Source organism: Pleuronectes platessa, chromosome 10 (genome assembly GCF_947347685.1).
Source record: "Pleuronectes platessa chromosome 10, fPlePla1.1, whole genome shotgun sequence".
Classification (NCBI taxonomy): Eukaryota; Metazoa; Chordata; class Actinopteri; order Pleuronectiformes; family Pleuronectidae; genus Pleuronectes; species Pleuronectes platessa.
In genome coordinates, this window is record NC_070635.1 from 10,329,801 (window position 1) to 10,344,841 (window position 15,041).

Consider the following 15,041-nt stretch of genomic DNA (forward strand, 5'->3'; position numbering starts at 1 on the left):
TCTGTGAGGTCAAGCCAACAGCAAAACACTGCTTCTCACTGCATCTCACGTTGAGAATAAAGCCGGGATAAAAGCAACTCAGTAAAATCAAACTTCCCTGGATGAACACAAGTAAGATAAATATTTAAAAGAACCTGGAAAAAGTAACTCAAAGCTCTGGATACAGGCCCCAGGCTCGCCAGGCAGTGAGGTACAGAGCCACGCAAACAGAAACTAGTTAGAATTCATGGAGAGGAAAAGAAAACTCTGCAGGATTAAAGATCAGAGAAAAAGGAACAAGGTCGATGTGTGAAAAGCTTAAAGTGAACGAGAGGTAGATTGTTAGAGAAAAGGCAAAGAGAACAAAAATGGTGAAATTCCAAACTACATCCAGACAAACATTAGTTGTGTGTTTGTAAAACCAGTGTCACAGCTGTCTCTGGGTTCAGTGTTGATGCATGACCCTCTCTCATATGCTCACACACACACACACACGCACACACACTCAAACACACATGTAAATACTTGTCATTTGAAAATTAGTCCTTTAACATTGTACAGTTTGACCCGGGAAAACTTTACAAACCCCAGAGGCGAATCCCCAAAGTCTTTCTCACAGTATTTTTCTCAGCAGCTTCCTACTTCTCTGCTGTTTAACTCTTCAAATTAAGAAAACAATCATCCGTTAAAGGCCTTAAGCATCTGTTTATATATCTATATTTATATAAATATTACATATCATGCTCTTCCATGTGCTGAGTTTTCCTTGTGGAGAGCAACTGGTTCCTACAGTATTTACAACCTCCGGCAGCTGAGTCTCCCGGGGGGAGAGGTGAGTGCAATGGAGGCTGGAGGTAAAAACCACTTCCACGTTCAGTATAAGGATCTCATAAACTGTCCTGTGTCCACGGATCAGCCAATCCCAGAGTCCCAAGAGAGACAAACACCAGCCTCTCTCTCCCCCCGCTGCTGGGGGGCCTCAGTATGGGGTGAAGCGGTTGTATCCTCCTCTGTACAAACTGGCCTGTTGACAGATCAGTACAGCAGGTGTCAGCGCAGATGTACCAACACAGCTTTAAAAAGCAACTGCAGTGTGTGTGTGTTAGTGTGTGTGTGTGTTTTGACTCCACTCACCATTGTTCCGACTCCATATGTCGTGGTTGGTCCGACTGTGTGGTGGTAGGGGTCTGCGGCTGCGGTGAACACCCGTCCATATCTGGACAAAGACAGATGTAAATATCACACATGTCATGATGGAGGCCGCTGCCAGGACCCACAGGAAGTTCTGACTAACAAACAGCCGCCTTCAGTCCACTGCCATGTCCAAACCTGCTGCGCACTCAGAAATGCAAAACTATTAGATTCTAATTAAGCACATTATAAAAGCCACAATGGGAACTTGTAGATTGAAAGAGACTTTACATGTAATTTAAGCACTGAAAGAATACAAAGGACAATCTTGATGGGAGCTATTAACTTGGACGACATATTTTCTTCACTGAATATTAAAAAATATATTTTAGCTCTACCACACATCGCAGTTGTAAAGATGATGAAAATTTGTCACATTTAATGAAGATGTGTTTGACAAATTTTGCAAGTGATATGTGATATGTCTCCATTTATGGGGGAAACCGGGTCTCAACATCGATCCAGCAGATCTAATGGTACATCTCTGTTTTATTTTCAACATTGTTGTTGTGAGGAACACATTGATGACTGATATGATATTTATCTACCTACCCATCACTGTAGGTCGCTGTGGCAGGAGATGCTGACTGAGCCATTCTATACGCTGCTGGATATCCACCCTGGTACAAATTCAGACAGAAACATACAGGATATTTACTGATTTCAAACAACAGTGTAATTTGATGGATAGATGAAAAGATGGATTGATGGAGTATAAGAAAAAAGCAGAGATACTTACATAGACCTCTGGCCCATACAGCCCGTCCTGGTATACAACCCTGAAACCAAACGAGTAAAAACAGTATTTCAGTGATTTGTAGTGAATGAATTAAAGTTGACTGGACACCACAGGACTCAGGCTCCTACCCAGGGTAGGCGGGGACAGCAGCAGTGGGTGTGGCTGCAGCTGCAGAGCGAATCGTGTTGTAGACGGCTCGACCTCGACCACGCAGGGGAGAGCCCCGGTAGGCCAAGGTGGGAGCCGCGACAGGGTACGGAAAACCGGCAACTGCATAAAACAAAGAATAAAACATTTAATTATAAATGGTAAATTGTACGGATCTTAAAAAATCGATAAAGTTGATAAGTCTATTCACCTGTATAGAGCTCAGGTGCATACATTGCTCCCATGACAGGGTTGATCTTCCATCCAGAAGCTGCACAGAAGAAAAAACATTGTTAGAAGCTGAAACTTCCCAGAATCCCTCAGCCCTGAAAAACAGAAATGTAAGTTTATTAACAAGTTGCGTCTTACTTGAAATTTCCCCGTTCACCAGAGGCGTCGTGGGCTTCTTGGTCACTACTCTTGCAGTGGCGTTGTTAACCTGAGGACAACAATAACAATAAAGCAGCCATAAAAAGGGGATTTTACAGAATAATCATGTGGAACACCTACAAATGTTGGTAAATCTCACTGACCTCAATCTTTCTCCCTTCCACGATTGTTCCGTTGAGCTTCTCTCGGGCTCGGTCCGCCTCAGCCGCGCTCTCGAAGGTGACGAATCCAAAGCCCTTCAGGTTTATACGATCTAATGGTTATTTTCCTTATGTCTCTTCATTATGTATTCTTCTCATTTTTGTTTCTGTGACACTCACCTTGGACCCCCTCTCATTGAAGATGATTTCCACATCAAGGATCTTGCCAAACTGCTGCAGGTGTAAGATGGATGGATTTTGGAATAACAGTAATTAGTGTTCCATATGACAAATCTGTGTATTCTAATTGTCTGTAGTGTATAGGATGAGCTTCATACCCCAAACATCTGGCGGAGGTCTGGGTCTCTGAAGCGGAACGGGATGTTGGACACGTGGAGGCGTTTGGGTTGGGCCTTACCCGACCCCTCCTCGTCGCTTCCACTTCCTGCCCCGCCTCCCGATGACACGGACACGCTCAGAGACTGGGGGTCAGAGGTCACGGGTACCAAAGCGTCCTCCTGACAGCGAGAAAGTATGAAATAGAAGGAGGAGGATGAAGAGGGAAAAAAGGAAGGGTTGCCAGCGCGTGGACCAAAGAAGAACGAACGTGAGGGAAGGAAGGAACACACAAGAACGTAGAGATGGAAAACAAACAATGGGGAGAATGAGACAGATGTGAGGAAAAATGGGGAGAGGGCATCAGTAGAAAAGCAAAAAAAAAGAAAAGAGGGTAGAATAATCATTTCAATTCTATTGAGCAAAATCTGTCAGAGGGTTTCTGCTGTGTGTAAAAGTTCAGTCGCGTAAGCATCACATGGCATTAGGCAAAGATAACGTCCATGAAGTCAAGTGATCCAAACCAAAATCCACAGAGCATTCAGCAACCAGTGATTCCTCTCAGGCAAATGTGAGGAGCCTTGAAAAGGGCTCCATTTTTAGTGAGGCGTCTTAAATACATGCCTGTCCTTTGAGTATATAATAAAGATTAAATATCCAACAATTAACTGCACTCACTCCAGATGAGGCAAATAGGGTTAAACATTAAAGTTCCTCTGAAAAACAACATAGTGCTTCATATCATCTCATTTCATCTAAACAATAATCTGTAAAATACAAATAACACTACGGTAATAATAGAAAAATTAAAACTGCCTCATGCAAAAGAAAAGAAAATCAAGGACTAATGTGCCAAAACCAAAACATTCACTTTCCCACAATGCACCACGATGCTAGTGTGTGCGTGTGTACAGGTTTGTGTTTGTCAACCAGCATCATCAACCATTGCATAAACAGAGTTAAAAAAAAAATTAAGACAAGTGAATAAGTCTGGACGAGAATAAGAGAAAGAAAAGGCAAAAAGAAAAGAATAGAAAGTACAGCGAGCTTCAGCAAAGAGAGAAAGAAAAGACAGGGAGCAACGTAAAAAAAAAAGTTACAGGAAAAAGTAAATAAAAAGTCAAATGAATTGGAAACAAGAGTTGCAGTCCCATGTATTAGCATTGTAGTACCAAGAGGCAGATACAGGGTGGGGAGGCCTCGGTGCAGCAGTGAAACCAAAGTACACAAGGCAGAGAAGGTGCGCAGAAAGCTTGAAAAGGAAGAGGTGATGGGGGAGTGGGGGAGAGATCTACACTAAACGTTCCACAAGGGTCAGTTTGGGAGGGGGGGGGGGGGAAGGGGGGATCACGGTGCTGCTTTGTCTGCCAAAGGTTAAAGGTCATTTGTCACCGGGCATAATTAATAAGTGGGGATTGACAGAGAAAAGGCACAGACACACACACTCACAGAGGGAAGTGTTTCACAAACATACACACACACAAAGGCTGCTGCTGTGTTACACTACAGCGAGCGGCCGTGGGGAACTACAGTGAAGACGTCACATCCACCCACACACAGACACAGGTTGGAGGGGAGGGGGAGACGGGGAGAGAGGGTTGAGTGGGGCAGTGGTGTCAAGTCACGATGCAGATTTGTGTTTCTGGACCTGAGCGATATCTCATTGGGGGGAAGGGGCTCATCTGGTCAGCCTCCCCCTTTCCCCCCCTCCCTCCTTGGCGATGTCTCAACTTTTCAGCGCGGAGCCGAGTATGTCAGGGGCTCTAGTAATAAAATATATAGATGGGGCCACAAAACACCATTTATGAGAGGAGGAAGCAGAGAGATGTGCTGCAGCGACAGGACGCAGAGTCGACCTGCCATATTTCTCATGTCATATCCTAAACTGCAAAAAAAACATGTGTCTAAAGTGAGCTCTTAATTAGGTTAAAGTCTGAAAAAATCTGCCAATATCACCAGAATATTTTTTTAATCTACTCCTGGATTTACCAGCAATTAGCATCTTGAAAAAGTATTAAAATAATTTAAAAACTAACATGAAAATGCTATTTCACAATATTACTGATGCATTAATTTACACATCTTATCTTTGTACCCTGAAAAAGATCATTGTTAACCAGGTTAAAGCAATAACATGAAAGTTAATGAAAGTTAATTTATAGCAACTCAATTGCAAAATTGTATCAATTGAAGTAATTATCTAGGTTTGTGTGAAAATTCTCTTTTTACAGTGTAGTTGGTCAATGTTGTGCGACATTTTAATGTAAGTTGTTGTTAATCTATAAAAATGCATAATTACATTTTTGAAAATCATGAAACACAAAAGGTAACAATTAACTGGTAACTATCACTGTCAGATAAAGATAGTGGAATTAAATGTAGAAGAGTATAAGCAAAAAGTATAAAAGGTTGAAGCACTCAGAAAGTACAAGTACCTCAGACGGATCGCTGAAAAAGAAAAGTGTTGGACCAACTTACAAAATGACTTGTTCACACATAAGATGAATTAGTTTTTTATTAAATGGAGTTATTGATTGTCTAAATATAACTTGGTTGCTTCAGTTTGAACCAAATAATACAAGTTAATTCATTTCTGTGAAGTATTTATTTTTTTAAGTTGGTCCAACAATTTTCTTTTTTTCATTGCAAAAAAACTTTTCTGAGACTAAACCATAGTGGAGAACAAACATCAAACTTCAGTTAACATCTCGAGTCGATCACATTTATTGACTTTATCTGTAACAACCTCTCATGTAACCTCTTGAAGAAAATTGTACTTTCTTGATTCTTGTTGTTCTGGGGCTGTACCCTTCATGGGAAATGTAATGTAATGTAATGTAACTATTTTTGTTTTTGAAATGGAAGAAAAAACACAACATTACATCTTCTACTTGAATGTGAAGCGTCAGCATCGAGTCAAACTGTCTCAGCTCGGATCTTGAAAGCTGATCTGTTCCAATGGTAGCTAAATAAGACACAGGGGAGACGGAAGAGGGGGGATTCGTTTTCAACAACAAACCCCCTCTCAGCTGCCCCCCCCACACACACACACACTTAACTGCACTGAGTGTGAGCTGCATTCCCATACATGGACACATCAGGGGTTCTCTAAATATAGAGGGAAACTCTATCTGGCCATGTTACTCTCATGGGACATATGGACGCACTACCTGTCACAGCAGGGTTTGTTGCCACATTAGCTTCTGGAAGAACATGTTTTGTTGGGACGTGAAGGTTTTGTCATCATGTGTATTCATGAACATCTTTACAAACTGCTCTTACCGCGGATCCGGACGTCAGCGCCTCGGCGCCTTCGAGCTGAGGGCCCTGATAGATTCTGAGTTGGTGATGCTCTGCATACTCTGTGCCGGCATGTACAGAGGTGAAGTCCAGAGGTGGCAGCCTGCCCGCAGAGGTTGGCGGACCTTGACCCGGTGGGGGGTAAGAGGGAGGCTGGGCATAAACCTGAGATAGGGCGGGGTCGCCGCTGCCCGGCCCGGCCTCCTGGGTCGCACCTCCCTGAAGAGGAGAGAGAAGAGGGGAGGGGGGGGGGGGGGATGAGGATAATGTGAGAGGCGAAAACAAGCTTAACATGATGGGTTTCTCTGTTTTTACAATATGCTGGAATAAAGGCGTAAATATCATAGTTAATATCATATAATGTAAGGTTTATCACAAATAAACGACTGAAGGGTCACACCACTGATTTTACACATAATCATCAGGTTACATGGAATACAAGTCAACTGGTGTAAATACATGAATCATGTTTTGTGGGGCTCTGGAGGACCGTTTCTAAAATTTGAGACAAAAATGTCAGTAGGGTTTTCCTTGGATCCTTGAATTCTGACTTTTATTTTCTTGATTTGTGACGTGTGGAAGTCTGGGATCCAGGACATTTCTACTGCATCACTTGCACTAGGAACCGATATTGACATGTCAGGCCTTTTGACAACTTTATAAAGAGTCAGAGTATTCCAAATTAATGGAAAAATATGTTTAATCCTCCTTAAGAGTCACAACCTTTAAATGTCCACATGCTATGTAACTTCTAGTAAAAATACTAAAATGAAGAGAATGAAAACTTCTTAAGAACTGAAGATGCTTTTTTGTTTGAGAAGTGAAAGATCTTGAAGGAACAAAAGCAAGTCCAGTTGCCTATGCAAACTTCTGAAGATACCATGACCTGGATGACTGAGGGTCTTCAGAGATTTACTAAAATGAAAATAATCTGTAACAGCTAGAGCCAAAACAATCTGTCGATTCCACAGTTTTGATACAATTGTTCTTCAAGATTTGCTGCTTTTTCATTGTAAAGTGACTTTTCAGTTTTAGACAACAAAATTAAAGGATTTTTTTCTATTTAGACATTTTACATATGCAAAGATCAGCCAGATAATGAAAAATCCAGATCCAGATCAATCTAGCTAATGTTGTAGCCTTTCTAACAACCATGCTAGATTTAGAGAAACATCTGGACAGCGCAGCCTCTTTTTCCTCACATCATGTTGTTCTTTCATTGAGTATGATGTGGTTTAACAAACCAAACTCAAACTTTGTTAAGAAATCCACATAAAAACATTGAAAATACATGAGTACATGTGAGAACAGACCCAAACCACAGAAGAAAAGAGAGATGAAAAACCATCCTGTACAGGCCTCAATACAAAAAGTGAATTTGCATGTTAGGAACTGAAAGCATTGTCTTACCCCTTTACTGCATTCCTCAATCTCTGATGCATTGTCCAACAACTGCCTCATGTTATAGTAAACGCCAGCTGACCACCCGCCCACTGCTCCAGCACTTCTGCTCAGCCACCAATCACATCAAATGATGGCAGGAGCAAAAGGGAGCGGGGGGCCACGCCAGCTGTGGTCATCTGTAGCTGTCAATCACCTCGCTGCCCACACCCACCCACCCTGTCTTCACTTTACACACCTACACACCTACACACACACACACACACACACACGCACACATGTTTCCTCTGAGAATAAAAACCAAAATGGTTCTATTACTTTACAGAGACATGTTTTAAATCACCGACTACATTTCAATAACATTAATGGTATGTGGATATGCTTATTTGCCTTTTAAAAAAACAGAGGAATCAACTTGTAAAATAGGGTCTTATATTTTCGTGTTTGAGGACTTCATGCTCAAACACAAAGAATTCTGTACAGTCCTCTGAGGAAATAAGGCACAACAACACAGATAATCCCTTACTGGGTGATACAGTATAGTAAGCAGAGTAACAATTTTATAATTTGGAATTACTGGTACTTTCACTCATAATTTTGTACCTTCATGTTTAGTGGAACCTAATATTTTTGCTGTGACACATTTATCCGGCAACTGCAGCTGCTGCTTAACACACTGGACCATGAAATAACCCTTTGAGATGCAGCTGTTGTTAGTTCAATCTAATGTAAACGATTCAGGGACCATGAAAAAAACGCCTTGGCTCTATTATCTAAAACGTATTGAAAGAAAAGAACAGAGAACTTTCTTCAGCCTGTGAAGAAACATACAATAAAGGGAATTTACCAAACACTGAAATTATCACTTCTCAACACAAAAAAACCCGCCCAACTTAACTTTTATAGACATTTTAATGATGTCTGGTTCTTGAGTATTTTTCCACTGCGTCATCAATACGTTCAGGCACATGAAGGATTAGAGAAGCACTATCTCGTGTTGCCTTACAGACAAAATACCACAACTTTGCCAGCCAGCATCGGGATTTAGAAAGGATCTGTTATAATTAAGTCTCCGTCCTCTGTCGTCTCATAATGTCTCATATATCTCATATATCTCTCAATGAGCTGTCTCACTTTAGACGTGTGATAAATTAGATATATGCAGATGCTGGTAAACATGTGTGGGAGGAAAATTGGAAGAAGCAGGGCCGCAGAAACAACAAGATGGATTCTCTAAACCACATCCACTGACGTAATGGTGTGTGTAGCCAGCAACAATGTAGACAACCAGCGAGTCTCACAGCTCAGACTGGACAGTAATAAAGCACCAGGGGTCTGATGCAATGCTCAACATTCGTGAGTTGAGTAGCTGTTTACCTGTGGACAACCACTGAAGAAAGAAACAGGTGTGGAAGTTAAATGCACTGAACTATGTGACTGTGGTGAATAAGGTTTGATTTTTGTACATAACTGTAAATCCTGTTCTGCTGTTAATAATATGATATATATGTAGATACATATATCATAAGATGTACTGCACATACTCATCCATCCCTCACACGAATATTCATCCAGTATTTCTTATTTGTTTCTTACATTAATTTGTTCAGTGGTCGTGGTCCTCGTCACTTGCTGTATGTTGATGTGTAATTGATGTTGAATGCTGATTCGGATGCTGTGTTTTGTTTAACACAGAAAAAAAACAGACTGGAACTGGTCTCCTGCTGCTCGGTGAGACTGAAGTTACAGCACAGTACTGTTCATCTTGTGCTGCAGGACAAATTGTAAATTAAAAATGAATTAAATGGATTTTTTTTTACCTGGCTTTCTAATTGTTATCAGAATTCTGGAGAGGTTGTGACCTTTGTTTATGACGTTAACTCCATCATACGATAGTTAAGTCATTTACTAGAGGCATTAACTATCAGTCTGGATCATGTTCCCAACGCTTACGTTTGTCTGACTCCTGTTTATCTCAAGAAAACGGTGATAAAATGTGTTAAATCATTGAAGATAACACAATCTGTTGTATCCTCCAGCCTCTGCCTGATGGAGCGGGACAGACGCCGTGTCCCCTTCTCCTCCTCCTTACAGGCTTTTTTTGATTTCCATTTGTTCCCTGTTTCTCTCGTCTCCCTTCTCAGCTGTCAGCTCGTGGTCAGAGGTCAACAGCTCTGAGCCAGGTGCCTGCTGGGACAGCTGCTGCAGGATTTACGCACAGACGACACTGACTGCAGATGTGGCCTTTTAGTAGCGGCCAAGCTACACATGCTGGCAACAGGAAACTAATGGTTCAACCTTTCTTCTGTTTTCTTGTCTGGATTTCTCCTTCACAGGTTCCTGCATGAAGTGTATTTATACAGATTTATAGATTTTTAACAAGGAAGAGAGACAGGAAACACTTTGGAAAAATGTTTTATGATTGGTTGCTCCGACAGAATAATACTATAAAATCAAAAGGGATTGTCCACTTCAATAAACTACCACAAACTTGGTTAACTTAATTATTATAGTGCCAGTTTATTTTAGAGAATTAACTCCCTCACCATAAAAAAAAATCATTAAATGAATCAAGATGTCATCATAAACATGTTACTCAGTAAAGTACAGTGATGGCCTCAACCCTCCTTGATGAAGGACTCGTTGTACTGAAATATGATCCAGTGAGGACAAGAAGGTTAATGAAAGCATGATCTTCTTTAAACAGGAACCTGGCTTGGAAATTCTATCTATTATATTTACATAATTATTTTAATTTTGGTTCCAGTCACACATACTTTTCTGTACACCTTAAGTCTCTATCAAATTAAGTATTCTTTTGTAAATATTATTTAGAGGCTAATTAATACACAATATCTAAATGGACAATAGTGAAGGTGAGTTCACATGAGGCCGGTTTCACACTGGTTTAAAAACAGTAACTGCAGAAAACAAGATAGGTGTCAGAATCTCCTCCTGTGATTATCAGGACATCTAAAAATACAGCTGGTGTGAAGCACAGAGACAAGGTAGAGAAATACCAGACGCATGGTGGCATTACTGGTATGTCAGGGACACTTACACACACACAAATACACACACACACACACACACAAATACACACACACACACACACACTTGTACAGCCTGCTGGCATCACTACGACAAGTGAACTAAAGCTAACCCTCCACATATCATTAGTATTGACTAAATTATATATTTTCCAATCAGGGAACTTTGTCCCACTCCCATCAAGCCTCTTTGGTTTTAACTTCCTCTTATCTCCTCTGTGAATGAGATGTCATGTCACTATTAAGCAAAACATCACTGATCTGAAGTACATTCAAGATGTGTCTCACTGAGTCAAGGCCATTTTCTGTTTTCTCTGATTTCGAACTCCTCCTCCTTACTGGGATGATGCATCGATAGATTATTGGCTCTACTGAGACAGATTTCTAATTTACCATGAAAAAATCATTCAAAGTAGAAATTTGTTGTTAATCTTGAGGAGAAAAAAAAACATTTTAACATGTCAGCATGGAGTTTTGTACCTTTTCGCAATCAATTGATTAATAAGTTGGTGCTGGCGGCTAATTGGATGACCTAAAATACTTGTTGGTTGCTTCTCATTCACTTATGGGTTTTATTTGAATTCCATTCATGTAATGGCATCTCTAGTTTCTCAGTTCCTATCTTGAGACCCCATAGAAAGAGGCTTCAAGGCTCCCGGGTGTCTGACAGGCAGGACTTTTGATAACGCTGGCTAGTGAACACAAACATTTGAGCAAGATTTTTGAGTTTACACAGCAAACGAAGGAGAGTTTTTTACCTGAACCATGCCGGGGTAGCATGTGGGTGTCTGTTGGTAGACAGGCAGTCCATAAGGCTGGAGAATCATAGTGGGCGACGAGAGCATAGCCCAAAAGCTACGCACAAGGAGATAGGGAACGGTGGAAGATGGGAGGAAGAGGAGAAGAAGAGCAGGGGGGAGAGGAAGGCTTGATATTCACACAGGAAAGCGGGCAACCAGGCAATGAAAAAAGGAGAAGAAAAAATCCCAACAGGAGAAAAGAGCAGATCCAAGAATGTGAGAGGGAGGAAGTTTCAGATTCTGTTTAACCTTAGAAGTGAGTCAAAGGTGAAAATACAGAGAGGATTCCACAAAACAACCGGTGTCCTGTCAGGAAAATACAGGATATAAGGCAATGAAAGAGAAAGCAAGTGAGCTTCTGTGTGTCCATCAGTTGATCGTGCAGCCTGACAGACAGAAACACATGCTCAGGGTCCCATTTCAGAGTTATATAAATAGTCCCCCATGTCCTTCTCGCTGAGTTTACCACCTTACCGCCCTCACTCACAAACACTTTGTCATCAGATGTTTTCTTACAGCTTGTTACACATGTAAGAACATTCAGGCCTCGGCGGACGAGAGAAGTTCGCTGAACTCAAACTCCTTGTGTATCATAAAGATATAATCTTCTCCATTAAGTTTAGCAGCCAACAGTCTTTTATTATTTTAATTATATTTTTTGCAAACATGCAGAAACAAATCTATTGAAATTTAAAACAAATGAATAAAGGACGAAATACTTAAAATGAATACAGGAAAAATAAATGCAGTTAGCTGAGGGAAAAGTTTATTTATTAAATTCTACATTTATCTATTCAGGCCTTTCTACATTAATTCATTCATTTATTTATCAAGCACATGTACTTATATTCATGTTTCACATATCCAGAACCAAAACTACCAGAATTAGAACGAAATGATATCTATATAAACAAATAAAGCAGACATAACTGTGTAAATACATAAATAAATGAAAAAAATTAGGTTAGGTGAGAGAAAAGTTACTTATTTAATTTTAATCTCGCAGATTCTGTTCTTTCAGCACTGTGCTCGTAACCTCCAACATCTGTGACCAACAGGGGGCGAAAACACTGACGCTCTAACTTCCGTTCCGGTGCAGAGGGGCATGACGGAATATGTAGTGCGTGCGTCGTGCCCTATAAATAAAATGAGACTTCCTGTTACGTTCTCTTTACTGCTCCAGCCTGAGCGAGACAGGTACGACGATCGGCCTCCAGCTGTACAACCACACAGAAACAAGACTTTAGAAGTATTTTAATCTACAGAAGTTAGTGGGTAGAACAGGGAACCCGGTGTACTTTGCAGAATGCGTATTTTAAACCGCTTGTTTAGCATTTTGTGGTTGTTTGATAGAGGGAAAGGCTAAGTGGGCTAAGCTAACGTTAGCTTCTACCGGTGGGAAACGTGGTGGTGCTGCGGCCTGGTCGTATGGCTGAAAGTCTACGGCCTTCTGACGCTTATTGACACAATTTCTACAAGTTCTTAATACACTTAATGTGTTCTTTGTAGTAGTATTAACTCAAACTTGCGTGTTTCATTACTCACGACCCCCCGAGATTCCGACATTAAGCTAGTTAAAACGGGTAGTTAGGACGATCTATTTACCTTCGTTTAACTTTTAATGTTCTTACCCATATCACGTAGTTAGAAATATCTACGTTTACTGAGCAGTCAAATGTTTATAAGTAAAGTATAATGGTTAATTCAATATGAAATTTGGATCTCAAGATAAGGTTATGATTACAACTCATTTGGCAGAAGAACTCGCAGGATATTCAGTCGCACACCTTATTGTTTGTACTCTGGCTAACTTTGTGTCTGTTGTCCTTTTGTTGCAGGCACTTCTAACCCGCCATGCCCGTTGCCAGGAGTTGGGTTTGTCGCAAGACTTATGTCACCCCCCGCCGTCCCTTCGAGAAGTCCCGTCTCGACCAGGAGTTGAAACTCATTGGTATGCTGTGATTTTATTGATTTCAACACTTCAATTTCAGTAGTAAAGCTCTATTTCATTATTTGACTTAACTGAAGTAAAGTCCACATTTCATTTATCATTAGTTTGGCCGATGATTACATAATCAACTGACAGACTCTCTATGGTGTCAAGAATTCCTCGTGAATGAGGCCAAAACTGTACATTTAATAACGCACATAAAATGTCGTTGGAACTGTAATTCTGTAGTTTTTCCATGCATTTACTTTCTCAAGCATCTATTGATTTTAATGAAATCAACACTATTCAATTTAAATATTAAAACTATTTTTCATTATTTGTCTTTACTGAATTTGCAATCTGTTCTCCTCCCAAGGCGAGTATGGTCTGAGGAACAAGCGTGAGGTGTGGAGGGTCAAGTTCACCCTGGCCAAGATCCGCAAAGCTGCCAGAGAGCTGCTGACTCTGGACGAGAAGGAACCCAAGCGTCTGTTTGAAGGTAAACTTAAGAGTCCACACTGCATTTATCATTAGGTTGGCCGATGATTACATAATCAACTGACAGACTCTCTATGGTGTCAAGAATTCCTCGTGAATGAGGCCAAAACTGTAAATTTAAGTACCATACACAGAATGTCTTTGGAACTGTAAGTCAATGGCGTCTCTGTGGTTTTTCCAGGTAATGCTTTGCTCAGGCGTCTGGTGAGGATCGGTGTGCTGGATGAGGGTAAGATGAAGCTCGATTACATCCTGGGCCTGAAGGTTGAAGATTTCTTGGAGAGGAGGCTGCAGACACAGGTCTTCAAGCTCGGACTCGCCAAGAGCATCCACCATGCCCGTGTCCTCATCCGCCAGAGGCACATCCGGTAAGCTTCAAGGCTCCCGCGGAACAAATGGCAAACATAAAAGGCAGTTAAGTCTTCTTGGAGACTCACAAGAAACTCTTGCTGCTTCCTGTTCCATCAGAGGACCGCCAGCTTGTAACACTGTCCCATGAGGTCAGATATACATTTCAGTAAGGTCACTTCGGTATCAAAACCGTATACCTTGTCAATAGACATTGCCCAGAGCCAATCCTACTGCTGAGGGCTCAGACTGTGCCTCTGTGGTGTGGCTGTCAGGTAAGGTACAGGGGATTGCACCTCGGGCAATTGTAGTGCTCATTTTATACCCTTTGCTGTAAACAGTCTGATTAAGATTTTCTGTCAGTCCTTTTTGAAATGAACCCTGCAGTAAAATATGATTGTATTGGATCATAAATGCTTGAGATTAAAGTTGAGTTTGTCCCTTTGTCATCCAATTAAATGTTTCTTTCTGTCTTTGCAGTGTGCGCAAGCAGGTGGTGAACATCCCCTCCTTCGTGGTGCGCCTGGACAGCCAGAAGCACATCGACTTCTCCCTGAGGTCGCCATACGGTGGCGGACGCCCAGGCCGTGTCAAGAGAAAGAACGCCAAGAAGGGCCAGGGTGGAGCTGGAGGAGCTGATGATGAGGAAGAGGATTAAGAAGGATCTCCTCCACAGACTGTGTTGAAACGACCTGTTTTCAATAAAAAAAATATTTTCTTTGACCAGAAAACTGATTTGTGTCTTGTTTTTTAGTAGTTATGAATCATATATTTGATATTTAAATAGTTATA

At 41.2% G+C, this 15,041-nt stretch overlaps 2 protein-coding genes across 3 annotated transcripts; one reads left to right on the plus strand and one right to left on the minus strand.

Annotated features, from left to right (window-relative positions):
* Nucleotides 1–958: 958 nt before the first annotated feature.
* On the minus strand, nucleotides 959–11,518 carry rbfox1l (RNA binding fox-1 homolog 1, like). Its single transcript, XM_053432123.1, has 12 exons — nucleotides 11,432–11,518; nucleotides 6,205–6,441; nucleotides 2,925–3,104; nucleotides 2,767–2,820; nucleotides 2,590–2,682; nucleotides 2,426–2,495; nucleotides 2,268–2,327; nucleotides 2,038–2,179; nucleotides 1,910–1,949; nucleotides 1,723–1,790; nucleotides 1,114–1,195; nucleotides 959–1,003 (listed from the first exon to the last, which is right to left on the minus strand). Exons 1-12 carry the CDS (start codon nucleotides 11,516–11,518, stop codon nucleotides 959–961), a joined length of 1,158 nt encoding a protein of 385 aa, XP_053288098.1.
* Nucleotides 11,519–12,623: 1,105 nt separating this feature from the next.
* On the plus strand, nucleotides 12,624–14,980 carry rps9 (ribosomal protein S9). 2 transcript variants are annotated; one of them, XM_053432131.1, is made up of 5 exons: nucleotides 12,624–12,670; nucleotides 13,312–13,424; nucleotides 13,780–13,902; nucleotides 14,083–14,269; nucleotides 14,730–14,980. In XM_053432131.1, the coding sequence occupies exons 2-5, from the start codon at nucleotides 13,328–13,330 to the stop codon at nucleotides 14,905–14,907; spliced, it is 585 nt and encodes a 194-aa protein (XP_053288106.1). In that variant the 5' UTR covers nucleotides 12,624–12,670; nucleotides 13,312–13,327; the 3' UTR covers nucleotides 14,908–14,980. The 2 variants fall into 2 exon arrangements, with proteins under 2 accessions (XP_053288106.1, XP_053288107.1); XM_053432132.1 differs by lacking the exon at nucleotides 14,730–14,980 and adding an exon at nucleotides 14,370–14,521.
* The last annotated feature ends 61 nt before the right edge of the window (nucleotides 14,981–15,041 follow it).